At 42.0% G+C, this 26,845-nt stretch overlaps 1 protein-coding gene across 5 annotated transcripts; it reads left to right on the top strand.

Annotated features, from left to right (window-relative positions):
- Positions 1-20: 20 nt before the first annotated feature.
- On the top strand, positions 21-26,416 carry ZBTB37 (zinc finger and BTB domain containing 37). 5 transcript variants are annotated; one of them, XR_004279999.1, is made up of 6 exons: positions 21-171; positions 703-897; positions 2,025-2,984; positions 4,637-4,736; positions 10,225-11,420; positions 23,911-26,416. XR_004279999.1 is itself a non-coding variant. In XM_032317620.1 (5 exons), exons 3-5 carry the CDS (start codon positions 2,062-2,064, stop codon positions 10,711-10,713), a joined length of 1,512 nt encoding a protein of 503 aa, XP_032173511.1. In that variant the 5' UTR covers positions 21-171; positions 703-897; positions 2,028-2,061; the 3' UTR covers positions 10,714-14,410. The 5 variants fall into 5 exon arrangements, 4 of the variants coding, with proteins under 4 accessions (XP_032173511.1, XP_032173509.1, XP_032173513.1 ...); XM_032317620.1 differs by lacking the exon at positions 23,911-26,416 and having other exon boundaries at positions 2,028-2,984; positions 10,225-14,410; XM_032317618.1 differs by lacking the exon at positions 23,911-26,416 and having other exon boundaries at positions 10,225-14,410.
- Positions 26,417-26,845: the final 429 nt, after the last annotated feature.

The following is a 26,845-nucleotide window of genomic DNA, read 5'->3' as shown; positions in this document are numbered from 1 at the left end:
GGAAGAGAGGGGAGGGGGCGCGAGGGACGGAAAGCGCTGGGGGAGGGGGAGGGGGCGGTGTAAGGGTGAGTGATTTCCTTCCGGCACGTCGCCCGCTCCGGGGGAGGGGGTGGGGGGTTTCACTTCCGGGACGGTGTTCCGGCCCATTCCGGCCCATTTCCACCCCCGGAGGTAGGTGCTGCTCCTTGACTGGGCTCGGGCCCCGCACTCCGGTTCCGCTGCCCTGCACCGGGGCCGCCTTGTCCGGGCTCCGCCGCAGCCTGCTCCTGGGGCGCTCGGCCACTCCCCTTCACCCCACCCTCAAGGCACCGAGACCTTCCACCCCCTTGGCCCCGGGCCGGCTCGAGCTGCCGGACCCGCCCCCTCGCCGGGCCCCTCCCTCAGGACCCCGGGATGGGCGGCCCCCTCCCCCACCGCAGCCGGGACACACCCAGATACACACACCCACCTCTGGGCAGCTCCCCGCCCGCCTACGCTTACCGCCTGGACTGGGTCCCGGGGCGCCGCCCCCTTCCCGGTGCTCTGCCCTCACCTGATTGCTCGCTCCCCAGCCTCGCGCCTTGCGCCCGTCTGCTCCCCGGCTTCTCGATGACATTTCGCCCTTCTGCTAGTTCTCGCTACCCACGCTTCCTAACGCAGGCTGAAGCCCCTCAGATACCGGAGTGACCAGCCCCATGGCGTTCCCGATTCTCCCTCTTACAGCTCTCACCCTTCCAGTGCCGACGGTAAAGACCTTACTCCAGGGGCTTCCTCCTCACTGGGGAATTGCCGGAAAGAGCAAACAAAAAAGGCGCTGGTGTAGGCTCCAAAATAAACACATCTGAATTCATGATGGCATCGACAGAGGCTCTTATTGGATTAAAAGTTTCAAAACAAACAAAAACGCTTTGGAAAAAGGTCAGATTGGCTAAAATTGGTTCTTGAAAGCAGTGTATACACTTCCCTACTTACCGATAAGTGTGTTGTAAACGCGGGGCTGTACTGTGAGCTTGTCAAGATAAATTCCTGAAATTTTAGATCTTAAGATAACTGTGTAATGTCTTACAAAGTTACAGATTAATGGAAACATTGGGCTGTAGTCAGTGTCTTCCTGTGGAGATTCAGACAAACTACTCTCAACCACTGAAGGCTATTGGATGCAGTTACCGGCATAGTGTTTCAGTTCTTTTTTAAAAATCTTTTAATGTAAAAATATTGACCATACTTGGTGAATGATCTGGGGTTTTTTGTTGTTTTGTTGTTGTTGTTGTTGTTTTCTTTTTTAACCAGTCTTGGGGAATGAAATTTTAGAATCAGTATCATCACCACCCTGAAATTCCTAACTTTGAATTTAGGTAGAAGTAGGTTTACCTACTCATCCCTGGTTCTGAGAGTGAACTTTAAGTTCTCTGCATCTTCAGTGAGTTCTGACACAGCTGTGGCATGTTTCCTAACCTAGAGTTTGATTCAGAGCCCTAAACCCAAAGCCTTTTGGTGGGGACTCTGACTCTTAAGCTTAGAAATAGTGGCTTGCATTTGTATGGGCTATTAGCGACCTTTTAAATAATAAACCTAACTCTCGAAGTGTGTAATAAAGTATTTAAAACAAGAGGGATACCTAATCAACTCATTTGTGTTTAATTACATTTATTCAAAGAGCTTACTACTTTCTCCTCCAAAGAAATGTCGCAGGATTTTATATTCAGTGTGCAAATACTTTATGATCAAAGAACAACAACAAAAACCTGTCACAACTGCATTTGCTCCTTCTGTTCTGTTGAACTTATATTATGATGTTGCATAGGTTATTAGTAAGGGACGTGTGGAAATAGCTCGAGTTTATAGAAGTCTAGTGATCCCATTTTGGTTTTAAGGGTATTTGAAAAACCTATTGGTTCTTTTCCATGTCTAGACGTAAGGAAATTTCTCTCTTTTTACTGGGAGATTTTGAAATTTTACCCACAACTAGTTTTAAATAGATTTGAATTGGAAAGCCTGAGAGGAGTGAAATGCTAACTACTGATGATTATGGTTTCCTCTTTCAGCAGGGTTGAATGCCTGCCTACACCCTCAGGCACGACCATGGAGAAAGGTGGGAACATACAACTGGAGATCCCTGACTTCAGCAACTCTGTCCTGAGCCATCTAAACCAGCTGCGCATGCAGGGACGCCTCTGTGATATTGTGGTCAACGTGCAAGGACAAGCTTTTCGGGCTCACAAAGTGGTCCTGGCTGCCAGCTCACCCTATTTCCGGGATCACATGTCCTTGAATGAGATGAGTACTGTCTCCATTTCAGTCATCAAGAACCCCACTGTTTTTGAACAGCTCCTCTCTTTCTGTTACACGGGGCGGATATGCCTGCAACTGGCAGATATCATCAGCTACCTGACGGCTGCCAGTTTTCTGCAGATGCAGCATATTATCGACAAATGTACACAGATCCTGGAGGGTATTCATTTCAAAATTAACGTGGCGGAAGTTGAAGCCGAGTTAAGTCAAACGAGGACAAAGCATCCAGAAAGACCTCCAGAATCGCACAGGGTCACACCAAATCTAAACCGTTCCCTTAGCCCTCGGCATAACACCTCAAAGGGAAACCGGCGAGGTCAGGTAAGCGCTGTGTTGGATATCAGGGAGCTCAGTCCTCCCGAGGAGTCCACCAGCCCCCAGATAATTGAACAGAGCTCTGATGTCGAGAGCCGGGAGCCCATTCTTCGAATCAACCGAGCAGGACAGTGGTACGTGGAAACAGGAGTAGCAGACCGAGGGGCCCGCAGTGATGATGAAGTCAGGGTCCTTGGAGCCGTACACATCAAAACTGAGAATCTGGAGGAGTGGCTCGGGCCTGAGAATCAGCCTTCCGGAGAAGATGGGAGTAGTGCAGAGGAAGTCACAGCCATGGTGATTGACACCACAGGCCACGGTTCTGTGGGACAGGAAAATTACCCTTTAGCATCTTCGGGAGCCAAGGTGGCTCGGCCAACAAGCAGTGAAATTGACAGGTAAGGCTTGTTTTCCTTGTTCATCTAACCGCTGTTGAGCAGACACAGCTGAAGCAGGCCCTCCCTGTGGTGCAGAGTGCATCTTCCTTACTTGATGTTGTTAGCCAAGACAAGCTGATATTGGGGAAACTGGAGGCGTGCCAAAAGATTTGCATTCTTATTTTTTTAAAGCAGGAAGCTCCTAGTCGTGAAGTATTCACAGTGTTGTGGGAACTATGGTAAATGAATCAGGATAGCAGCTGCAGCCACACTAGGATCAGTAATTGCCAGGGCCTCCTTGGATTTCCAGGCCGGGAGCTGATCATCAGCTGGGAGCCTGGCATCTTTGCCTTTCCGTGGTCCGTTATCACACAGGTAGGTGGCCTCGGGGACTTTTACTTTCCTTTGTAGCAGTGTTTACTTTTCTTTGCCTCCACCCACCAGATTAGAGGAAGCATGGTACCAGCACAGATTGTTCTTTTTAGTGTAAGCACAGTAATTCCAAAGAAACTTTTTTGGATGTTTTTCCCCCTTTTTTTTTTTCATTTGCCGTTTGATAATATCTTCCCAGTTTTTTTTTTTTAATTGATGACTGCTGGCACCACAAGCCTGAGAGTCTCTATTTTCCACCAGTGCTACAAATGCCTTATGCCTCACTTTTCTTTATCTAATATATTGCAGATGTTAGAACATTTTTTTTTTTTTTTTGGTGGAAGTAGCAATAATTCTAATCTAAGTAAACTGAAAGACAGTCTCAGGTGAAAGAAAGAAATATTACCAACTTAGATTGGTAACATTTGTTTTTTTCCACTCTTGAGAATAAACAAGGGGCACCTGGGTGGCTCAGTGGGTTAAAGCCTCTGCCTTCAGCTCAGGTCATGATCTCAGGGTCCTGGGACCAAGCCCGCATCAGGCTCTCTGCCTTCTCTCTGCCTGTCTTTCTGCCTACTTGTGATCTCTGTCTGTCAAATAAATAAATAAAATCTTTAAAAAAAGAAAAAATAAACTAAAATTGACTGCATGAATAGTGAAAACTAAAGAAACTATTACTTTGGTTCCCAACTGGTCTTGAAAGCCACATGGGTGTCAGAGAAATTCAGAGAGCACATCCCGTATCCACTATAGGTGGTCTCTTCTTGCGTCCTTCAAAGTTAAAATCTCCTTGTGCACAATACTTATTGCCCCCTGTGTTAGCACTGTGTCCAGTGTCAAAACTGTATCAGAAGTAATAGCTTTGGGTGCAGAGATTTTTAATCTCCATGGTCTGTCTGTATCAGCAGTCTGAAATATATAACAAGTTACTATGGGCACTGGGGGAAGGAACAACCAAAAGCCTAATAGTTATGTAGAAGAAACAAAATAATAGACCCAGTTTTAATTTATGCTTACATGGTCTCCCAGTACTTACGGCTAGAAGCTTCTATTTAGCCTAGTTTCCCCAGGCCCTGTGGCCTATCTGCTGTGTCGTTTTGTGTTTGTTAAATTTACTAAGGCAGACCTTTCTTATTTCAGATCAGATCCTATACAGACTCCATGAAAGTATTTCTTAGTAATCTGTTTTTCTGGTTGTTCCCCTTTCCTCAGCCATGGGATAAAAAGGATAGACATCACTATTCTTTAAGTTCCTTTATGCTACTTGTCTATCTGTCCCCTTTTTGCTCCTCTTCCAACAGATTTAGCCCCTCCGGCAGTGTTGTCCCCTTGACGGAGAGACACAGAGCCAGAAGTGAGTCTCCTGGGAGAACGGATGAGCCTAAGCAGCCCAGCTCCCAGGTATGTAATGGATTTAGGGTTGCTGCAGTGGTTGAAGAAGTGCCACTGCGTGTGAACAGAACATAGCGAATAAGAAAGAAAAGATGTAGGCAAGGTAACAGTGGCCCTGTTAACTAACTACCATATTTGATTACTTCTCTTCTTTGCTCTGGCTTGTGAGCACGCAGGAAATACACTTTTGTTGGCAGCAGAGTTTGGGAAGTGAAAAAAGATGAGATTGTGGAACACTTTCCTGATTATAGGAACCAGTCTGTATTCCTGACTGAAAATAATATAAATAATCCCTGAAAACTACATGCAGGTAATTTAGGACCTGGGATGGAGAGAGTCTGATTTTGTACTCAAGTGGGTGTAATATTACATAATTTCTGATTTAAATAGTAGCATATATTTGTAAATAAATTGCATATGCATTTTTTGTGTGTGATTGCTTTTTTTGTATGCTGGTATTTTTTCATTTTTTTTTCTTCCGGAATCTTTTGTTAGACCAAAATGTTCTAGAAAGGCTAGGAATGATGTTTTCCATCTTTTTTGTAACTCTCCCTAGCAAGTAGTATAAGTAGTTGGTATTTTTGTTTATTTGTTCTCATAAGTCTGTATCACTGAAGATTTATTTTTTTAAAAGATTGTGCGCTCACCAAGTAGAACACAGTAAATTGTAAATATTTTTGCTCTTTAAAAGGAAACACTGGTGGGTTAAGATTGGATAGCTTCTGCATTGTATGATCGTATCTTATTTAGTTTTTATGTAAACCATTGGATGTTTATTGTATCCACAGTATACTAACAGCAGTAGGACGTTGTTAGAAACTGTATTTACTTGTATGTTATCATGTCAGGATACCCGAAAAGGAAGGTAACTTCCTTTAGAAGTTAGTTTTTTGGTTCTAATAACGTGTTAGAGAAAATGTTACGAGCTTGGAGGAAAAGAACTTCATTCATGTAATTAGGACCCGGGTTTTCTCTTCACCTCTCCGGTAGGAGGCAGTGAGTGACCCTGTGAAGGTGACTGTGAGGCAAATACATACCGCAGTGGGACAGGCCTTACAACCGCCTGTCAAATTTGTGTTTGTTAAATTTACTAAGGCAGACCTTTCTTATTTCAGGTCAGATCCTATACTGACTCCATGAAAGTATTTCTTAGTAATCTGTTTTTCTGGTTGTTCCCCTTTCCTCAGCCATGGGATAAAAAGGATAGATATCACTATTCTTTAAGTTCCTTTATGCTACTTGTCTATCTGTCCCCTTCTTGCACCTCTTCCTTTCCTGTGGGTAAGACAGACTAACAAATACACAGAACACCAGCAGGAAAGACTGCAGTGACTTGAGGAGCAGTACTGGGGAGCTGGAGTGCTCGCAGCCAGTTCTGACAATCAGTGTCCCCATAGCAAAGTGTTCTTCCGGAAAGAGAATGCACTTTTTTAAGAAGTGGTTAGAAAGAGATAACTTATTCGTATGTAGATGGGATAGGGATAAAAATGGGAGTTCTGCAAGGGGGGTTACCTGACCAAAGCAGAAGGTACAGGCTATAAAGCAAGTAAGTAATTCTGTCTGAAGATGGTATTAAGAGTTGAGTTTAGGGGCACCAGGGTGGCTCAGTGGGTTAAAGCCTCTGCCTTAGACTCAGGTCATGGTCCCAGGATCCTGGGATCGAGCCCGACATCGGGCTCTCTGCTCAGCGGGAAGCCTGCTTCCTCCCTCTCTGCTGCCTCTCTTGCCTACTGTCAAATAAATAAATAAAGTCTTTTTAAAAAAAAAGAGCTGAGTTTATATACCTTAATATGTGTGAAAGTTTATTTTTTTTTAAGATTTTATTTATTTATTTGATAGAGAGAGAGCACAAGTAGGCAGAGAGGCAGGCAGAGAGAGAGGAGGAAGGAGGCTACCTGCTGAGCAGAGAGCCTGATGCGGGACTTCATCCCAGGACCCTGAGATCATGACCTGAGCCAAAGGCAGAGGCTTACCCCACTGAGCCACCCAGGTGCCCCTGGAAATAATTTATATGAAATGTATTCATTATATGGAATAATTCACTTAAAAGGATAACTTGAAAGACTTAAAAATTAAGTACATTTTAAAAGATAAAATGATAGCATAGATAACTAAAATGCATTTACTTTCTTCTTATGGACAGTGCTGGTATGATACTTAAAGTTAAACAGGAGTTTTTTTTAGAGAATAGATACCCTCGAGATTATGAGTAGTATTGTAAGTTTGTAATGTTTAATACTAGTTAACGTTTACTTAGCTACATTAAGTACTTTAGCATATTAACTCATTCAGTGCTCATTGCAACCTAGCTGGCAGGTGCTGTTATGATACTCATTTACAGATGAAGAAATTGACCCAGGAGTAATTACATAACTTGCTCATGGTCACACATTAAGTAGGATTCAGATTTGAACCCACATTTCAGCACCGTTAATTGCTACACAGGGTAATCACATGCATTCACAATGTTTCATGGTATGTTTATTGTGTTTGATTCTCCTGAGAATTCTCTTGAGAGAATTGTTGAGCTGGAAGAACATGTACTAACCTTTTAATTTGGTGGATGAGAAAACTAAGCCTCAGAGAAGTTATTCCGTGCCTTGTCCAGGAACTTTTAGTGGGCTAATCCTTTGTTCTTTATGGCAGTTCAGTTTTGATTATCTAGGGAAATGGAGCAGAAAGAAATGTTATATAAAACAAATGAGAAATAATCTAAAACCTCAGGCTTACTATTCAACACTTGACTTCACATACTGCTTCCCAAGCCTGCTGAGAACTGCTTCTGTTCTGTTGGAAATGCTGGAGACTGTCAGTTTACATACGTGAAAGGAGACAAAATTCATTTTTAAGAAATTCAAGAAAAGGGCACTGAGTTAGATACGAGTTAGATGAGTCTTTCTCCAGTTAATCCAGAGTGAAATTTTGCGTTTTCTTCTCTTTGCGTTGGTACGTTAGCTTCTGCCAAACATCTGTAATTGCCTCATACGTTTTTATACTGCTTATAGACACATCTAAGCTTTTTATTCAAAACATTACATTATATATATGGTATTTATGTGTATACATATAATATTTCAGAAGTCAGCAGACTGAAAATATCAGTAATTTCTGAATGGTGAGATTTTAATAAAGAATTTTGAATGAAAATCATTTATAAATCCAAAATGTTTAGGGGTGCCTGGCTGCCTCAGTTAGAAGAGCATGTGACTCTTGATCTTGGAATCATGGGTTCAAGCCCCAACTAAAAAAGTAATAGTAATAAACTTTCAAAAAATGGTTATAAAAAGCAAATCCAAAATTTTTATATGATTCATTAAAAGAAATATATTGTTCCCACTCTCAACTTCCAGGTAGGAGGAGCCCTTATTTATTTCATATATTAAAAAATTTAACCACTTACTTTGTTAATGTTCATATTAGGTAAAACAAAACAAGGTCTTTAATTGATATTGATGAATTACTGGGTTTTTTAGGGGTGGTAGTGGTAGTTTGATTATATTAAGAAAAATAATCTTTGTCTTTTAGAGATACTTTAGTAGGAGATTTATGGATGAAATTATGTCTGGAATTTTCTTCAAAAATAATATGAGAGGGGCACCTGGATGGCTCAGTCAGTTAGGCATCCAACTCTTGATTTTGGCTCAGGTCATGACCTCAGGGTCATGAGATGGAGCCTGTGCTCAGTGCAGGAGCCTGCTTAAGATTCTCTTCTTCTCCCTCTCCCCATTCCCCTGTGGCTCTCTCTAAAAAATAATAATAATATGTGAAAGGAGAGAAATAAGTTAGGTTAATGAAGAAAAAATTTTCCATTGGATGATAATTTTTGGGTGATTGGCAATTCAGCATACCATTCTACCTAAAATTGTTAATGAAAAGTTAGGAAAATATGTATACTCTGACTGTCATAAGGAAAAATAAATCAGAAAGAAAAGGAAAGCTTTCCTTTTCAGTAATCTGAAGGGTTAGTGATGTAATTAATAGCAGCGTTGTAATGCTGCTTTTATAATAATTGCTTTTTTTAATGTTTTAGATATATTTGTTACCACAACATAAAAAGTTTAACTTTGGCAGGGAGATCGTTTTAAAAGAGAGATTGGAGAGATAATATATACATCACAGATTATTCTACTCTATTTTATTTTAAAGATTTTATTTATTTGTCAGAGAGAGAGCAAGCGCAAGCAAGGCAGCAGGCTCCCTGCTGAGCAAAGAGCCCAAAACAGGACTCGATCCCAGGACACCCTGGGATCATGTGAGCCAAAGGCAGACACTAACTGACTGAGCCTCCAGGCATCACAGATTATTCTATCTTAATAATCTGTTTAAATCAACTCAAAACCACTACAAACAGGTGTATAAAGCGAGACGGTAATACGTCTGTGCGCCATATTGCCAGCGTAACCTTCAGGGTAAGCTGTTTGAAAAGTGAATAAGCAGCATCATGAGGAATATGTATTGATCCTATTAATCTTTGTCTGGTTTTTGTTCAGAAACTATATCTTTTATTCTGGTTTCTCTTCAGATCGTATATCTTTTATTCAAAGGGCAAAATCAGAAACCAAGTCTTACACTTCTTTCTCTGTAGTTATCGGTCTTTGTCTTTGGTGGACAACAGTCAGTGAATACTTGATAAGTATCAATTTGTGAAAAGGGTACAGGAAGGAATAATTGAGTTAGTAAATCCATATCTCAGCCTTGTTTCCTTTCCCACCTCTTCTGCCAATTTGCTCCGAGGTCAGTTACAGTTTGAGTAGAACGAAAATCCTATGTATTGGTATGGCACTAACATATTTTTGGGTAAAGAACATTGTTACTGACAAATTGTATATCTTTTGTAAAGGTAGTTACTGCAGGATTAGATTTTGGTGTTAATGATAGTACCACAAATAGAATTTATGATGTACTTGCCACACATAATGTGTTCTCTGCCATCATATATTGTTATCATTGGCCATGTCACGTGTGGCTATTTAAGTTTAAATTTTAATTAACTGAAAACAATTAAAATTAAAAATTCAATTCCTCAGTCGAACTAGCCATATTACAAAGGCTTAAGAGGCACATATAGGTAGGAGCTACTGCATGAGATGGTACAGGTTATAGAACATTCCCATCATCACAGAAGGTCCTACTGGGCCAGCACTGCCTAAGGGCCTGTGTGATCGTTGAGAGTCCAGAGGATGGTACCACTGGCCTAAGGTTCTCCTGTGACTGTAAAATACGACATTCAGCAGGGGTTTGATGAGCAGGCTGGTTGTCAGCCCAAGTAACTCTGCTGTCTTGCTCTTTGAAAGAAATCTGAGTGTCCTAAGATTGTTCTTTGTAGTATTATATTAACATCTTCAGCTACATGTTTTTTGTAGTATTTCCTTTCCTGTTTGGATCTCTCCTAAAAATTAGCAGATGGCTTAGTATGAGAAGTGAAAAGAGATTTGATCTCTCTTAATATGTATACTTAAGCATAAGTGTTCTTTCTTGCGTTCCTCACCTGGCACAGGTGGAGGAGTCCGCAATGATGGGAGTAAGTGGCTATGTGGAGTATCTCCGGGAGCAAGAAGTATCTGAGCGGTGGTTCCGGTACAACCCCCGTCTCACCTGCATCTACTGCGCCAAATCTTTCAACCAGAAAGGGAGCCTGGACCGCCACATGCGCCTGCACATGGGTATCACACCATTTGTCTGCCGCATGTGTGGCAAGAAGTATACCCGGAAAGATCAGCTGGAGTATCACATCCGCAAGCACACAGGTAACAAACCCTTCCACTGTCACGTTTGTGGCAAAAGCTTCCCCTTCCAGGCCATCTTGAATCAGCACTTTCGCAAAAACCACCCTGGCTGTATACCCCTGGAGGGGCCTCATAGCATCTCCCCTGAAACAACTGTCACGTCTCGAGGACAAGCTGAGGAAGAGTCACCTTCTCAAGAAGAGACAGTTGCTCCTGGGGAAACTGCCCAGGGCTCTGTGTCCACCACTGGGCCAGATTGAAACTTTGAGGGGGAGGGGGCAGACCCTCTTCCTCTTTGGGCCGTCAGCAGCCAGCATCAGGGCCCTGGGCTGGTACTTAGATTTACAAAATGCCACATCACTAGATCGGAAGATGCGCCCAAGATGTTGCCAAACTAGAGGATGAGCAACATACACAGAAGCACTAGAGGCTCTTCCCCTCCTCCTTCCCACCTCATCCTTTGGAAAATAATCAAGCAAATCAACTTTCTAATTCAGGGATCAACAGCCTTGGTTTGTTAACTTTATAAGAAAAAAATTTTTTAACAAAACAATGATAAATGGTCATTTATCTACCAGTCATGTTTGAACACTGTACTTTGGTCCATATCATCCTGGTGGCTATAATTGCCCAGATCTGAAAAAACAGCAGGAGCCTTGGTCATCTGAACCAGCCAGCCACAGGAGAGAAGGAAGTAGTCGGGACGGCACCAGGGAGGAGGCGTCTCTCCTCTTCCCTCCCTGCCAGAACATGCAGTTTCACATTTGAAGAGAAAAAAAAAAAAAAGGTATCCTGGTGGTTCTTAACTGCTTTGAAAGGTTAGACCTTACCTTCGCTCTGATTAGGCATCTGATACTTTGCCTGATTGTTTCCTGTAAGCCACCATCTTGGAGCGGTGTTGTCGTGGGCAGCGTCACCTGAAGCACTTTAGGCAACTGGAAGTGAAATGAGCAGCAGAGTGTTCGCAGTAGGTTCTGCTACATTTGGGGGCTTGAGTGTCCTACTGAGGAAGTGGGGAGCAGGGAAGGAAGTGGGGTTTTTGTGCGAATGTCAAATGGTGCAGAGCACTGCCACTTCCTGGTCGGGATTTGTACCCCGTAGTGCTTAAATACCTTTGGGTGTTAAGAAATGGCTCTAGTCCAGATGAATTAATGTGTTAGGCTGAGTACCAAAGTTTCATCCAGTCTCTGTGGCTCCTCCTTTCACATAACAGCAATATTATACATCAAAAAGTGTCACTTTCCAGTGAAATGAGCCTGGACTGTATTTTTAAATCTACAGGTCTCCATATTTGATAACTTTTATATGAAGTTTTAAACACATTTTTTCTGCAATAGTGTGGTTGAAGAAATTCAACACTATGGTTCTTACTGCAACCACAATTCCATTTCCTTCTACACATGTAAAAGTTTATATTTTCAAGCCAATAGAAGAACCTCACTAAATCCATGTCTTGCGTCTGCAAACCTAGTAATTCATAAACCCATCATCAGCAAATTGCTGGTGACTCCAAGAGCTTTGCTTTTTAATAATACACTACAGGGCATTCACCAGAAAACATCATGCACAATCACGTTGCAATAAATTGATCAAAGGATCAGTTTTGATCAGGTTTGGTTACTTAATCATTCCTAAGATTTTTAAAACTTCAAGGGACCTTTTTGGTAATTCTGGGGATTTCTGAGATTCCTAATCCAGCACTGAGAGTCAGAAAAAATTTACCAAACATGTAGAGTTTTAGATGCCCTGTCTCGCATTCAGAGAACGGAGGAGGATTAGTAAGGGGTGCAGGCAAGGAGATGCTTACAGTGCAAATAGAAAAGAGAAAAACTCATAGCGTATCCTAATGGATCATTAGTGTTTTAAGAGTATTTAAATATGCAGTGGTTTGAGTTATTTTGGTGCAGAGGCATAGATGATTGTAAAAGAGATCCGGGGCAGGGCTGGTCATGCCTGCGCCGGTGAGCCATCTGTGAGAACGTTAGTAGCGTGCTCCCTTTCTGAGAATGCTCTGTGGTATGTGGAAAGGTGGGTGGAAAAGAATGGCATTTCTTTGATGACAGGAAGTGAGAGTGCAAAGAGTAGCTCCTGAGCAATCTGCGAATTGTACGTACACACAAAGCTGCACCGTGTCCCCAGAGAGTGATTATTTTCCCTTCTGGAAGAACGTGGAAATGCGTCTTGTAATAGGAATGTAATGATGCTACCATGTGATAAGAGCCTACCCTTACACAATCCGCTGAAGCCGTCTTTTGTCTTTCGGAGACCTAGACTGGAGCATTCTCCTCTTTAGCTGGGCAACAGCATGATAGGGCCGTCTTAGGGACCAGCTATGCTCTGTGGCATAGAAGTGGATTTGAAATTAGCTTAAAATCTATAGGGAAACCTTTTAGCTGGTCATCTAGGCTGTCCGTGGACAGATTTTGCCATTACTGAATAGGCAGGCATGTGAGAAGGACAGAATACGCTGCTGTCGATGGAGCTTTCAAGCCTACCAAAAAAATGTTAAGTTCATCCTACTTGTGAGAAGTAGTATGCTGGAAAGTTCTTTATGCTTTGTTAGTTTCTTAGATTTTTCTGTGAGGAAATAGAGCTTTTTTAAACTGTTACCAAATTGTAAAGGCGAAGTGCAGTCATCTTTGTCAAGAGAGACTTTGCAGCATTTGTACTCCAAGTACTCCAAGTACTCCAGCCAGAGGATTAGCAACTGACCTTTTAAATGAAGTCGGGGCTGTTTAGTAGATGTGGAAATGCTGTGAGTGTTTCGTGGGTTCACCTCCCTTCCCATTCATTTGTCATAGGTTTCTGCTGTATTGATACTGTGAATAGAGTGCTACCAGGTCTTCCGGGACCACAGCAGCACAGTCATGTTTGCTGGTTCTCACCTCTTAACTGGCTTAGCCCAGAGCCATGAGATTCGTGAACGTTCAAGCCAGGCTAGCTTTTAAACAAATAAAAGTTTCTGAAAGCAATTTCCATGTTAGCCAGAAAAGATATTATTATTCTAAATAACTATCCAAGATTCTTATTCAGGTTCACTGTGACATTGTCCTAGTCCTTAGCTAACATCACTGTAGGGTCATAGGGTTAGTAGTGTTCTATCTCCATTAAGGAATAGCTGTATTGGTGTGTGCACAGAGGATACCTCTCTTAGGGACGTACTAAATGGACTATAGCTAATGCCGAAAATTCATTACCAAATCTTAACTTGCACATGTCACCTTGTGAAGGGAACTGCATTAGCAGTCAGAGCTAAATCATCATTAAGTACTTAAATGCCATGAAATAGCAAACACTGGGACCATTTTCATTCATTGAGTGGCACTTAATAGCAAAGGAGCTACCCAGTATTGTCAGCAAAAGAAGAGAGATGGCAGTATATTAATCTGTTTTCATTCTAAAAGGTACCTTTTATTCTCTCTGAATTCTGATACCAGTATCTCGATGTAGCATTGGCACGAACAGGAACACTGTTCTTGGGCAGAAAGGCTCTTTCTAATGACTTGTTCTCTCTTTACTCAGAACCATATTTACCTCTGAACCAAGCTGAGTTTTATTTTATGTAATTTGTCAACTACCCCCACGCCATCATTGTACCAGACAGTCAAATCGAATCTTGAATAAGTGAAAATAAAGGATAAGGATTGGAAAAAAAGGGAGATAGCAGTTGAGGAAAGTTTTCTTGTTACTTTGTTTTTTGGTATTTTTACATGTTTCCAGTTCCCTCTATATCAGTGAAACAGAGTTTCCAAAGATGTTATGACAATAGAAATAAACCAGTTTCCTCCCACCTTCATAGTAGAAATCTGGCCTGGATGGAAGTTGGTGTGATGGAAGAGTGAAATCGTGAGCCCCATCCTTAGCCAAGTAGTCTCTGGTCAAGAAATACTTTAAAAAATTTCTAGCTGTTACTTTAAATAGTTAAAAGCTATTTCTTTTAACTAGTAAAAATTTTATTTTGTTTGACTAGAAGATCTAATTTAAAGAAATAAAAACAACGGGTAATGGAAAGAAAATTAAATTGAACAAAGACAGCCAGTCTTCTTAATCGTAGTGGAAGGCATTTAATCAAAGGGTTGGAATCCTGGAAGTTTTTCTCTCTTTAGATCCAACAGACAGGTGTGTTTTGTTTTGTTTTGTTTTTCCTCTTCCTCAGATGCTCTTCTCATCTACTTACTGGTTTAAGGCATAACAGAGAGGTCTTTATTGAACTTGTCTTTGAAAACAGGGCTCTTTACCTTTGTCATTTGGGAAGGGTACACAACACAGAAGTACTTTAGTTGCAGAGATTTAGAAATGGGACACAAAGCTATTAAGTCAGGTAAACCCCTGGGTTCGAGAGGATGCCCCTTAGCAAAGTACATCCTGAGAATTTATGAATCAGATCAGGGTTCAGCAGACTGAGGCCCCCAGGGCCCAATCCTGAGGCCATCTGTTTGTCTAGAGAAAGCAGTGGTGGAAAGGGGACACACCTGTTCTTCAGGTATTGGTTCCACTGTGATGGCAAGGTCGAGTGCTTTGTGACTCAGACCACATGACCAGCAAAGCCTGAAGATGTACTGTTTGTCACTTGACAGAAAAGTTTGCCAACTGCAGAATTAGATTTGAAACAGTGACCCCCAAAATTGGCACTTCTGCCATTTTGTCTTTATAATAGTTTGGTTGAGCTTTTAAATTCGTGTTGCCATGTATGCATCAGTTTCTTGAAAGAGCTTGCCAACTTTTTCCAGATCTTTGTCTTGTAACCCTCTATGTGTTCCTTTTTAATGATACCCATTGCTTTAAAAGCATTTGGAATAGCCTTATGATCTGTCCTTGCCTTGAAGGTGCAGGTGGATTAAAGTTTAGGATGGTAGTTACAGATGTAACAAAGTAATTTAAAAAATAATTCCATGCATAATAATGTAGGATTAAATGAGTACCATGTTTACATAAAATACTGTAAGAAAAAAGTTAATGTTTTTATAAGTAAGTTTTGCCATTCCTCTGAGATCACTTGAGCTGATTTGCATAATAATGGCAAGAATGAATTTTTTCCCATTAGTTTTAAAAATTAACTTCTGTTATGAATAAGTGGTTTGATTCTTAACCTAAAATACTGTATTTCTAGATTAGAAACCTCTACCCTTTCTCTGTACTACAAACCTTCATTTTCATTTCCTCAAACTCACTCTGTTCAATGTGGAGTAGTAAAAAGCCAAATCTTCTTCCCTTCCTTTATTTTTTTCCCCCCAATGAATGTTTTAAAATACGATGAAATCTCTGAGGATTTCAAATTGCTCTTAGACCCATCTTGCAATTTCTGTTACTATCATTTTTCTAAATATGTACCGGGCCATTATTTATTTGCTCTCTGAATGTTCATTCTTACTGTTCAAATAGCTTATTTATGCCAGATGTGCAAAACATGGAAGATGTTGGGATGAATATAAACAGAATTCCGTATAAGAGGAGAATATAATTGTTCCCTGTATGGAAACCATGCATAGACTTCTGAGTTAAATTTATCAAGACAAAATGTTCTAGGCCATGCTGACACAATGTAGTGAATTTGATTCGTCCTTTGTTGTCAGTTCAACCAACGCATACCAAGTTCAGATGACCTAACCTCCAGTAGGGCACCTCTCTACTAGGCATTTTGTTCCTAAAGTTCCTTTTTTCTGAGTTGGACATTAGTAAGTATTATGTGTATGATATGCCCGAGGAGTAATAGACAACCCTGAAACTGTAAAGTTCCAGAATATTTGCCTAGGTTAGAACCCCCTTGTCTTAGAGCACTTAGAGTAATACAGCATTCTTGACATTGTGGAGTGTTGCTTTTCTGATTAATCTGGGATATAGAACTTGTGAAAGCAATTGAATTTAGAGAGCCCAGTGAACCATCTGCCTCCAGCTCCACACGAGTTCTAGGGAATAGTTGTCATTTCTGTGTGAAAGCATTGAAAACAATGTTGTGTGCCCAGCATGTGGGCAGGGCATTATGACTTCTTTGTTAATTACCAGTCTTATGTTTTGCCTTCTTTGCTTTCTGGAGTTTCTCTGTTTTCAGTCTTCTCCTTTTTAGGTAGTGCTTTTCCCAGGACCAGTCTTTTTTACTTTGCAGTAAGTGGGTCTTCTTGCTCAGGACAAGCCAAAGTTGGATATTATGAGTCCTTTAAAACACCTGACTGACTTACATTCCAAAGGATGTAATTACTGACAACAGCAGTGGTCTCCAAATCTGGAAGATATGTGCAGACTCTCCAGTTTTCTTGTGTAGGCAGACTTCCTTCTCCCTCAACTGGGAGGAACAGCAGTGACTTAAAAGGCAGTCATTACGTGAAATGTGTAGTTTCTTCACAGAGTACGTGTAGTGTCTTCACAGAGTACATACGTGAATAAATTTCTTCTCTCGCATCTTCCTCATTATCTGTATCACAAGTACTTCCCATCTTCATGCAGTTGAGAAGGGCCGGCTCACTCAAAGAGTGGAAGCTTTAAACAACAGAGCTGAGTTATAAAGGCAGAGCAATTCTTGAAAAAGAAAACTTTTCTAATGCTTGCTTCTTCATGTCTACTCAGTAAGTCCTGTTGAGGAGGCTAGAATTCACCATCCAGTGAAGGGAGCTATATGTGCGGCATCTGTGTGGACAACAGCACAATTTAATAAACTGTGAATCTTCGAACCTGAATTAATCCCTAATGCCAAAAGTCCGAGTTTCTTGTGGAAAAATGTTTCCTATTCTGTGAAATCACTTGTGTGATAAGTAGTATGCAGGAGACTCTGTTCTATAAAGTAAATATTAAGTACTTTTTGGTACCAGACCATGTGCTTGGAATTTATATAACAAAATGGATTTTAGACATAGTTTAGCTGTGGCTTCCTATATTGAGAGTCCTGAATCCTTTTGGCTAGAGTCTGGATATATCTCTTTTTTTCACCACAGAGATCAAAGAGAAGGGGACAGACTCTACTGGCCTAAGTGCTTTAGTGGCATAATCACAGTTAATCCTCAGAATAAGCCTGTGAGGTGATAACAGTAGAACTAAAAATAGTTGAGTTTTTTTGAATGCTTACTACGTGCCAGGCACAGATCCGTGTGTCTCACATCAGCTAACTCACCCAGTCCTTACGGCAGTCTCGTCAGAGCGACACTGTTACTCTCCTTGCTTTAGGGAGGGAGAAACTGAGGCACAGAGAAGTTTGACCCAGGCAGTCTGACACTAGAGTTGACACTGTACTAGACTATGTTGCCTTTAAACGGTGTAATTCTATGACGTTTTATAGATGAAGAAACTTGAGGAGCCCGGGGTTACACAATGAATAAACTGCAGACCCAATAGTTTCTCATCTGATTCCAAAGCCCAGACTCCCTCCACTACATCCTATTGACTCTGTTTACTTACAACAAGTTGGGATGAACTGGAAGAAACAATAGCGAGTAACTACTGCTTTCAGTGGATTTTCAACTCAAGAAAGCATGCTTGGAAGATTTCTTCAGAAGATAAAGTCTCTGAGCAGATGTTGGATGGGGGATATTTTCTGGGGGTATTGCTCATTGACTCAGGAGTCACCCATTTGGTAGGGACAGTTGTGAATCAGTTCAAGTTGCCACCAAGGCAAAAACTGAAAGATAGCATTCCTGTATACCTGGCTTTGTAACAAACTACCCTAAACTACAGTGACTTAAAATAACAACTTTATATGTCTTACGATGTTATGAATCAGAATTCAGGAAGGGCTCATCTAGACAATTCTCTGGTTCCCTGTGGTGATGACTGGGGTCACCTGGGTATTCAGTAGGTGGCTGGGCTGGTCTCCAGTGTCCACACCGATCTCACAGGCCTGATGCCTTATGGGATGGCTAGAAGATGGGGCTCAGCAGGCCTCTTCTCCCTGCCTGGAGTCTCAGGGACTTTCCATGTGGTCTCTCCATCAGGGCAGTCCAAGACTTACTAAATGGCAGCTCAGGCCTCCCAAGAGGCTGGGCGGAAGGTGCCAGGCCTCCTGATCCAGGCTCAGAGGTGGCTCCCATAGGGTCACCGCCATACACTGTTGGTCAGAGGAGTCACTGGTCAGCTCAGATCAAGGGGGGAGGAAATACCTTACCATTTGATGGCATGTGTGTCAAGGATTTGGGACCACTTTAATCTGTTGTAGGTACCATTAGGTTATTGATTTCTCTGGATTTCTCTGTTGGGTTAGTTGTTTGTGCCGTAGAAACCACTTATGATGTCTACCTTGGGTCAGTCAAGGAGCTAGAAGGAGAATGAGACAAGTACCCAGAACAGGCTTCGTTAGCTGCACACCCACTGAGTTTCATTTATCTAACAGCAGAATTTCCATTTTGTTCTTCTTTTGTTCCAAGTTCTAAGTTGTGACCATTTGCTGGTTGTTGTTGTTTTTCTGTGAAGCTACAGTAACTGTACATAACTGAGCCAGAAACACTCCAGAGGGAGTAAAAAGCTTGCTGTTAGAGATGTCAGCTGTATTTAAGTTTACAAATAGGCCCAAATGCCTGTGGTATGGAAAAGTCATATGGCTACTAAATCTCTTTCAACAGGAGTTTCTGTTGAGTGGCTGCATGGATCGTGTTCTTGAGATCATTGAAAGCTTCACCCGCACGTCCTCATCCCACCTTAACTGCCGCCACGCCACCTCGGGCGCAGTTCTGTGCTGGGAGATGAATAAGCTCATCCCGTTTCCCATCACCTTTCATGTGGGAAAATTCATTGCTCAATTTAATCTGTTGTTAGTCCTTTAAAATTAGCAGTTGCTGTCAACCTGTCATCTAAAGGAACAGATCACTGAACTGTGAGGATTTTTGTCATTTAGGGTGCTTTATTTAAACTCCTGCTGCCTTGTGCTAGTTTAGACTATTGCTGTGACAGAAGAAATATGGGTAGATAAAAAATTCTGCTCTAAAAAGGATCACCCCCCCCCCCAAATCAGTATGCTTTGTAAGAGAAGAAAGATTTGGGATTATCTATCCATTCCGTGGGCAGTGGGTTTCTGGAGAATTAGTGGTGAGTGCTTCTTGCTGGTCATCCCCAGGTATCAGAGAGTAAAGAGGTCTCTGTTCCTGAGCCCAGGCCTCAGGAATTGCAAATACAGGAAAAGGTACTCAGGGCCGACGGCTTAATATAGGGCTCTACAAAATGCTGGGAAAGGAAAAACACTTCAGCATTTGTAGTTGGATTGCCAGGGATGAAATGTTTGAGGTAATTAAGCATCAGGATTAGATTTTGTCATATAAGGATTGGGGCAAATTTCAATGGATTAAAAACAAACGAGCCTTAACATTTTCATTTTGACCCACATTTCCACTCTGATGTACCTCAAAGTATGCTTTCTGTGACAGAGAAGCCTTTTAAAAATACATTCCCAGGGAATGAAAAAAATCTTACAGTGGTCTATGGAGAAGTCTCTCGTTCCGTGGGGGACCACTCTTTGTGTCCTCCTCCAGATTCTCTGTGAGGCTTAAGTTTGAAATCCTCTGCTGGTGGCATGAGAATGAAGTACTGTGGTCTTGCTTTGCAGAAGAGAACAGAGTCAGAGGAAAGGACACCTGTAGACCGAGATCATACTGAGTCTTTCAGCATCTCAGGCTGGTCTCAGCATTCTGCGGGAATAGAAATTCCTTAGGGTTTAGATTTCTGCTCTTAGCTATGTCTTAAAGCAGATGTTCATGACATATTTAAAGATGATCTACTGAGTTTCCTCTAAAGCAATGGAGTCCTCACTGTAGTGGTTGTCTACAAACCAGTGCAGAAACAGAATTACAACACAGGGAACAAAGCTTAAAGGGTGTTTCCTCTGGAAGCCGAGGCGCTCAAGCAGGGGTCACTGAGAGTGTGGCTGAATTCTCCATCTAGAACAGCTATCAGTGAGATAGCAGAGATATTTAGGATTTATATGGTATTTCTAATATTTTTTAAAAAATGATTTTAAATCATGTAACTTGAAGTTTTAAAAAATGAGCCTGTTTTCTTTTTGGAAAACTGGCCCAATAAAAATAACACTAATAGAACTCAATCGTATATGCATGTGCATTGAACACAGAGTGGTATACTAAAGATAGTTCATGCAAATAACTTTTGTGGGAAGTTTGGCTATTTTCGTAGTATCTTTTTTCATAAATGTATGTTTAGAAATATATTTACTCATCCACTATGACCTTGGTAGCGTTAGAAGCATTTGTTACCTGTATCATTGATTCTGAAAAATCTGATTTTGGGCATAGTAGGCTATGAGAGCTTTTTGTTGCTTTGTATTTTGGCTAAGAAAATTATTTCTTGCACTTCCTATTTATAAAGATGTTATAACACATTGCACCCACTTAATGTAGCTGTTGTTTAGAGACAAAAAAAAATGTAGGTGTTAAAGTGAAATGTATGTTTAAAAAGCCTGGCCTAAAGAGGGACCTCAAAATAACAAACTTGGCTTGCATCTCCCTGAGAAGAGCTGGGGTTGGATATCAAATTTAGAGTGAAAGGAGCGGTTGGGGTGGGCATACTTTTGCTGCAAGTTGCAATTTTCTTGCGAGTTGCCGTGATGTGTATGTGATTGTGTGTGTGTGTGTGTGTGTGAGAGAGAGAGAGAGAGAGAGAGAGAGAGAGAGAAACAGGTGTCTGATGAAGGCATATAAGTCAGTGTAGAATAGTCTACCTCCCATTAAAGACTGAGCATATTCCAAGATTGCCCTATAGCCCTTTGGGCAGGAAGCTGCGTTCCTCAGCCACTGTCCACCTCGTCCCCTTTTGTACTCGCTTCAGCTCCTCTACCTCTGAGCACTTGGCTGAAGAAAGAGTGTGCTTTTTGTAGCAAAGCGAAGGAAAAGCCGGACACACAGTCTAGAGGCTGCGGTAGCACAGTTCTCATGGTCATGTGCCGATACTGGTACTTAGCTCCAGTGTCCGGATCCAACGCTGTCAGAATCCTTTGGTTTAGTGCTTTTATCTGCTGGCTTCTGATTGGCCAGAGTGGCAGTGCATGTGGAATCTTTCTGGTTTTTTGTTTTGGTTTGGTTTTTTGTTTTTATTTTTGTTTTTTTGTAAAGATGCACCAAACTCCTTTTAATGATATGAACATTTTGTTTGAATCCTGAGCTGTGTTTTTTGTTCATTGCCCTGGATGGTCCATTCCTGGGGGACCCGATGGTTAACCATACTTGCCCAATGATGAGCCTTTTGCCAGTATCTTGACACAGAGGGGTGCGTGACATGGGGTTTTGGATCACTTGTTTGGCTTTTAGCCACTGCAAAGAGATAGTCCTATTTTTAATGCCTCTGCTGTTAACAGTAGTCAAGATAGCCTCACCTGGATGCTGCGGGTGTCAGGAAACTGGGTTTCAGTAATTGTCACTAGTCACACCACCTGACCTTGAAATCCGGCTGTGACGCTCACCTGTCTTTCCCTGTGGGGCACTAGTACACTGAGCCATGTTGGGATACCTGCATTTGGAACACATGTTCTAGCTTAGGAAGGACTCTTGGCCCTTTCATGGATCTGTGGCACTTTCCACCTTGTCATTCGAAGGCACTGGCTGGTGGTAACATCTAAACGGGCGTTCTCAGGTTAGAAGCGAGAACGAGAGGGTGATCTGTTTTCAGACGTGCAGAGGCTGGCCTCTGTGTTTAGGTACTGGCTGATAAGTATTTGCTTTCCTGGTGACTGGGAAAGGCAAGCAATGATACAGTGTGAAATTCCAAATAATGAGATGGTCATTAGTCCTCGGTGACCAACGATCTAGTGGTCTGCCTGAACACAGCATGAGTTCTGGAGGGAGATGAGGCAGGAAACCATGTGAGTCTACTCACCACAGCTATTGTTTCTCTTCCTTTCTTTTCTGCATGTGTGCCTGTGTGTGTGTGTGTGTGTGTGTGTGTGTGTGTGTGTGTGTGTGTGTGTTAAAGCACAGGGACAGGACCGGTGGGCAGAAAGAGCTGTCCAGCTATTGAGATTCTAACTGTAGAATAATTGTCAGCCTGTAAGCCATGCTAATATCCTAGACTCAGGAATTAACGCCTGCTTAGGAATCCTCCTCCCTCTGGCTTATCTTTTTGGGCCAAGTCTGTTCTAGGCATGTGCCCAGCTATTTTGCTGTAACATATACTTAAGTGCAGACTTACCTAAATCTGAAATGTACTGTTGGCAGTGTGACCTGTTACAGCCAAAGTGATTTATTTAAAAACAAAACAAAAAGTGAGAGATGCCTAGGTCATGTGTTTGGGGCACGTATTAAATCTATGAATCTGAGAGGAAGCGTGGAGTCTTACCTTTCTTCCCTCTGACTTGAGGGAACACTGGCCTGCATGCTTCTTCTTACTGAGCCAGTTGGCCTAAGCCAGTAGTTTTCCATCCTGGCTGCACATTAGCATCACCTGGGGCATGTACACAATGTCCCCCGACCCCGCCCCGCTGGACCCTCATGTTGAATTGGTCTGCTGTGCAGCTTGGACTTTAAAGCTCCCCAGATGATTCTAGTGGGCAGCCAAAGTTGAGAATCACTGGCCCGGTAATCTTGAGTGGTCTTCAGCAGGATAACCTCAATCCTGGTTTGTTTGTTTTTTTTGTCATATTGGTATCCCAGCATGACTCTGAGTTTAAAGTTGGCCAAGGCTCAGGTGGTAAAACGGATCATCCGTTTGTCCTCAAAGTAGTTCTGGAGAGAGATGTTGCCTTCCATCCAGTTTGGTCTCCATACCAAATACCAGGTGTGCGTAGGTAAGCAAAACAGATTTTCAAAGTCAGATCTCTAGAATCCTCTTTCCTTTGCATATGTGATTTGAGTGGAGATTTCTCAACTGTGCTAGCTAACATAGAGCACTTGAACTTATTAAAAGGGCCAAGCCCAGCCCACCTAGGATGATTTCTATTTGTAAAATAAACAGGAAGCATTATTAAAGTTAATGGAAAAAGAGAAGGATCCTTCCTGGGGGTCATGGTGATACATTTGATTATTTGTCTCTTAGCCGGTCTTCTAAGTGGGATTTCAGTGTAAAGTGGCTTTCACTTTGGGTTTTTTTGTTTGTTGGGTTGGGGTTTTTTTTGTTTGTTTTTGTTTGTTTGTTTTTTGTGAATGATATGCACTAGCTAAGGCTTAAATATTTCTGAATTTTACATGAAATGTGAAATGAGTCATTTTAGTATCTCTATTCTGGGTGTTAGAGACCTAACCTGGTAATTTCTAAATGAGGTTCCGTATCTTTCTTTCTTCCCACACCAGCTAGTAAAAATGCCTGCCCATGGCAGCTTCGCACATGGTAATGGGAAGGGGAGAACTGTTTGATTACCTTACAAGTGCGACACCCTCTCCCCATTCAAACTGACTAGCTACCAAGTGATTTCTCATTGATGATAGAAATTTTTGTTTAAGAGCAAGTTCAGGTATAGCAGTCTTTTCTGAGAGAATTCTGGGCACTGTAGAAATTTTCATTCATATCTTGCCTACAGTAATTGCTACTTTACATTTCAGATAGGTGGTATGTTCAAGAAGAAAAATTGGTTAGAAGGGAAGATTGGTCAGTGCAGAGGACTGAATTAGCATCAGGCTACGGAGTTTCATTAAAGCATGGAGGCCTTTACATCGCATGTAAATGCTGCAACATCTTCTAGAGAAAATGCCTCCTACGCCTTAGAAAATTGAGGCTTCTTGAGACGGGGTGGAAGAGAAAAACAGTAGCCTTTGGGACTTGCATGCATCAGAGAGTAGGCCTTAGAGTTTCATACCGAGGAGGATTGTGGAGTACTGTGAAACGTTGAACTTGATGCAAATCAAACTGCACTGGATTTTGTGATTCCTGGGGGAGGGGGGAAATGATGAGGAGGAGGGGAAAGTAATGGTACAAAATATATAAACTTGTTCTAGATTTTAAACAAGGAATGAAACAAATCCCCTATCGGGAATTCTCTTTCGGAACTGTGAAGCCCAGTCAAGTTCTCTGCCCTAGTGGACGGGCTTGCCGGCTCCTCTCCAACTTGGAGGGAGTCCTTTCTGAAATAGCTACATGATGCTAGTCTGGTTACAGTTTCACCACCCTTCCCCTCTGCCTGCTCAACAGAAGAAAAACATTCCCGAACGATAGAAATGTGTTCTGTCTCAGTCCACTACCTTTTTATCTGCTCTGGTCTGTGTTCACAGTTTTAGCCCGTTGCGTTGTTTTGTGACCTAATGGCAGAACTGGAAGGGATCTGCCAATTCAGTAAGGAACCAATGGCCTCTCCTTTAAGAAATCTGAAAACCAGAACTCTCCATCTTTGGCATGTTAGCATCATTTGGAAGAGCACTTAGATTTCCTGGCTCCTCGTCATTCAGGGTTGGGACCCATTCACGCTCTGGCCCTGAGAAAAGAGAAGGCTGAGGGTTCAAAGATAGAAAAGTCAAGGTAGCTGAAATGTGGTTTCCTTCAGATGGACATGGTCTGAAAGAAATCTGTCCACCTGTTCTCTATGGTGCTTATATATGGTGGGTGACAGCTGTCCCCCATCTACCTGTCCCTGGCACTGTGCCTTCCTACTGGTCACTGTGAATAGCAGATCACACTGGACTCAGAGGCCAGAACCCAGGACCATTTCCCCCTTCTCATCTTGAGCCCATCACTTCTTCATACAGCTAATAATGTAGCATTTACGTCTCTTGGGAAAACTCTTGGGTTTGTCCCTCAAGACACGGTAAAGCACTTCAAGGAAAATAGTCAGAAAATAAGATTGTGGTGGTAGCTATCAAATAAAGAGACTATAGGAAAATTTCTCTTCCCCTCACCTGATACCGATAGCAAGGATCAACGTGCCCCCTCTTCCTGCATTTTTAAAGGCTACCATAGTATTTTTTAAGCAACAAACTTACGTAACATTTTTTCACAACTTGCTAATCAAAGATTCGTATTAAAACAGACAATCAGTTTCTAAAATGTTGTTATCCCTGAAAGGGAATGAGGTAGAGTTTTAAACTAGAAGAACCTACCGGTCTGTTTTTTCCCTTAGAAAAAACAAACATTTGAGGTTTGTGTCTTTCATCTGAAGGTATTACACCATTACTAAAGATGCCTCAGAAAAGTCAGTGAGCCGGGTGAGCGCCCTTCCCCCTCTGCGGGTGCTGGCCCTGGTTCGTGCATCTTATTTCCTTAGAGAATATTTGTTTCTATTATGACCTTAATTATAAATACCTATATATAGGAATAGGATTTTCTCTCACCCCACCCTCTTTTAATCATTATCACTTAAGTGTAAACCGCACCTCCCCTCACCCCCCTTTTACTGAACAAATGCACTTTAATTCCTAAGGAGAGTGGCTGTTCCTGGCCCTGAAGCCAGATTACTTCAGGAGGAGAGTTGAGGAGGGAGAACTCCTGCCAGACCCTGTGAAATGAACCAAATTCTTTAATGTCAACACACAAGTCCTACCCATTTTTAAGCGTCCCCACCCCCTGCCAAAGGGAAAAAAAGAAACAAGGAAAATGAGGAAGTTTAAAATGGCTACCCTGATTGTAGAAGTTTCCCCAGGGGGAAATACCCAGTATTAAGTTATTTTCTCAGCTACCAAATTGTCAGAAACTTCTAGGTGGTTTTGTGGGAGGCTGAGATTTCTTTAAGTAAAAACTCAAGTGAAAACAAAGGCTATAAGATACGATTCTGATTTATATTAGATTTGTTCTCTCCCTTGACAGGTGTTCTCAGTCTCTCCTCCTGTAGATTCTGTCCTTCCCCTGATGACAAGCCAATAGTCCTTGGTGGGGTTGCATGTCTCCTAGAGCCCCGGAAGCCCTGTCGTGTCGGGGGAGGGGGGAGGGCAGGAGGGCGGGCTGAGACTGGGGTTGGGGGAGGGAGATTCAGAAAGAGTGAAGATATGGGTTTATATAAACATATTTAAAGCAGTTTAGCAAAAGCTTTCTCGTTGAACAGCTTTAAGAACAATGTGAATGAAATCTTAGCAACTTGGTTAGAAATTTGAAAAGTCTATTAATGTATACTTGAAATTCTGTTTGTATAAAAATACATTTTCCTCTTTATTTTAACACTGTGTAAAAGAACATTATGCATGTGAGTGGTTTGAGAATTAAATGGTTTAATACTCAGATTTGACTGTCTGGTTTTTCTGTATATAGAGATTAATTCTTTTACAATTTTTGGATTTTTTTTTTTTTAGTATGATGGGAATACTGACATTTTAAGAGAGAGAGAGCACGTGTACAAGCGAGCGTGGGGGTGGGGAACGAAGGGAGGGGGAGACTCTGCTGGGTGCAGAGCCCTACATGGGCCTCAGGGCTCGACCTCATAACCCTGAGATCATGACCTGAGCCAAAATCAAGAGTGGGAGAGGCTTAACCAACTGAGCCCCCCTCAGGCATCCCCTTCCTCCACTTTTCTTGACCCAGGTGTGCTCACTGATAGAGAACAATCGAAAGCACTCA

This window comes from Mustela erminea, chromosome 17 (assembly GCF_009829155.1).
Source record: "Mustela erminea isolate mMusErm1 chromosome 17, mMusErm1.Pri, whole genome shotgun sequence".
Lineage (NCBI taxonomy): Eukaryota > Metazoa > Chordata > Mammalia > Carnivora > Mustelidae > Mustela > Mustela erminea.
This window is presented reverse-complemented; position numbering and strand designations above follow the sequence as displayed.

Excerpts from the sequence above, each read along its gene's own strand:
- ZBTB37 (XM_032317622.1), top strand. The coding sequence starts at position 2,062 with ATGGAGAAAGGTGGGAACATACAACTGGAGATCCCTGACTTCAGCAAC. Across the intron at positions 2,985-4,636 it reads ACAAGCAGTGAAATTGACAG|ATTTAGCCCCTCCGGCAGTG; the intron begins GTAAGGCTTGTT and ends CTCTTCCAACAG. Across the intron at positions 4,737-10,224 it reads CTAAGCAGCCCAGCTCCCAG|GTGGAGGAGTCCGCAATGAT; the intron begins GTATGTAATGGA and ends CACCTGGCACAG.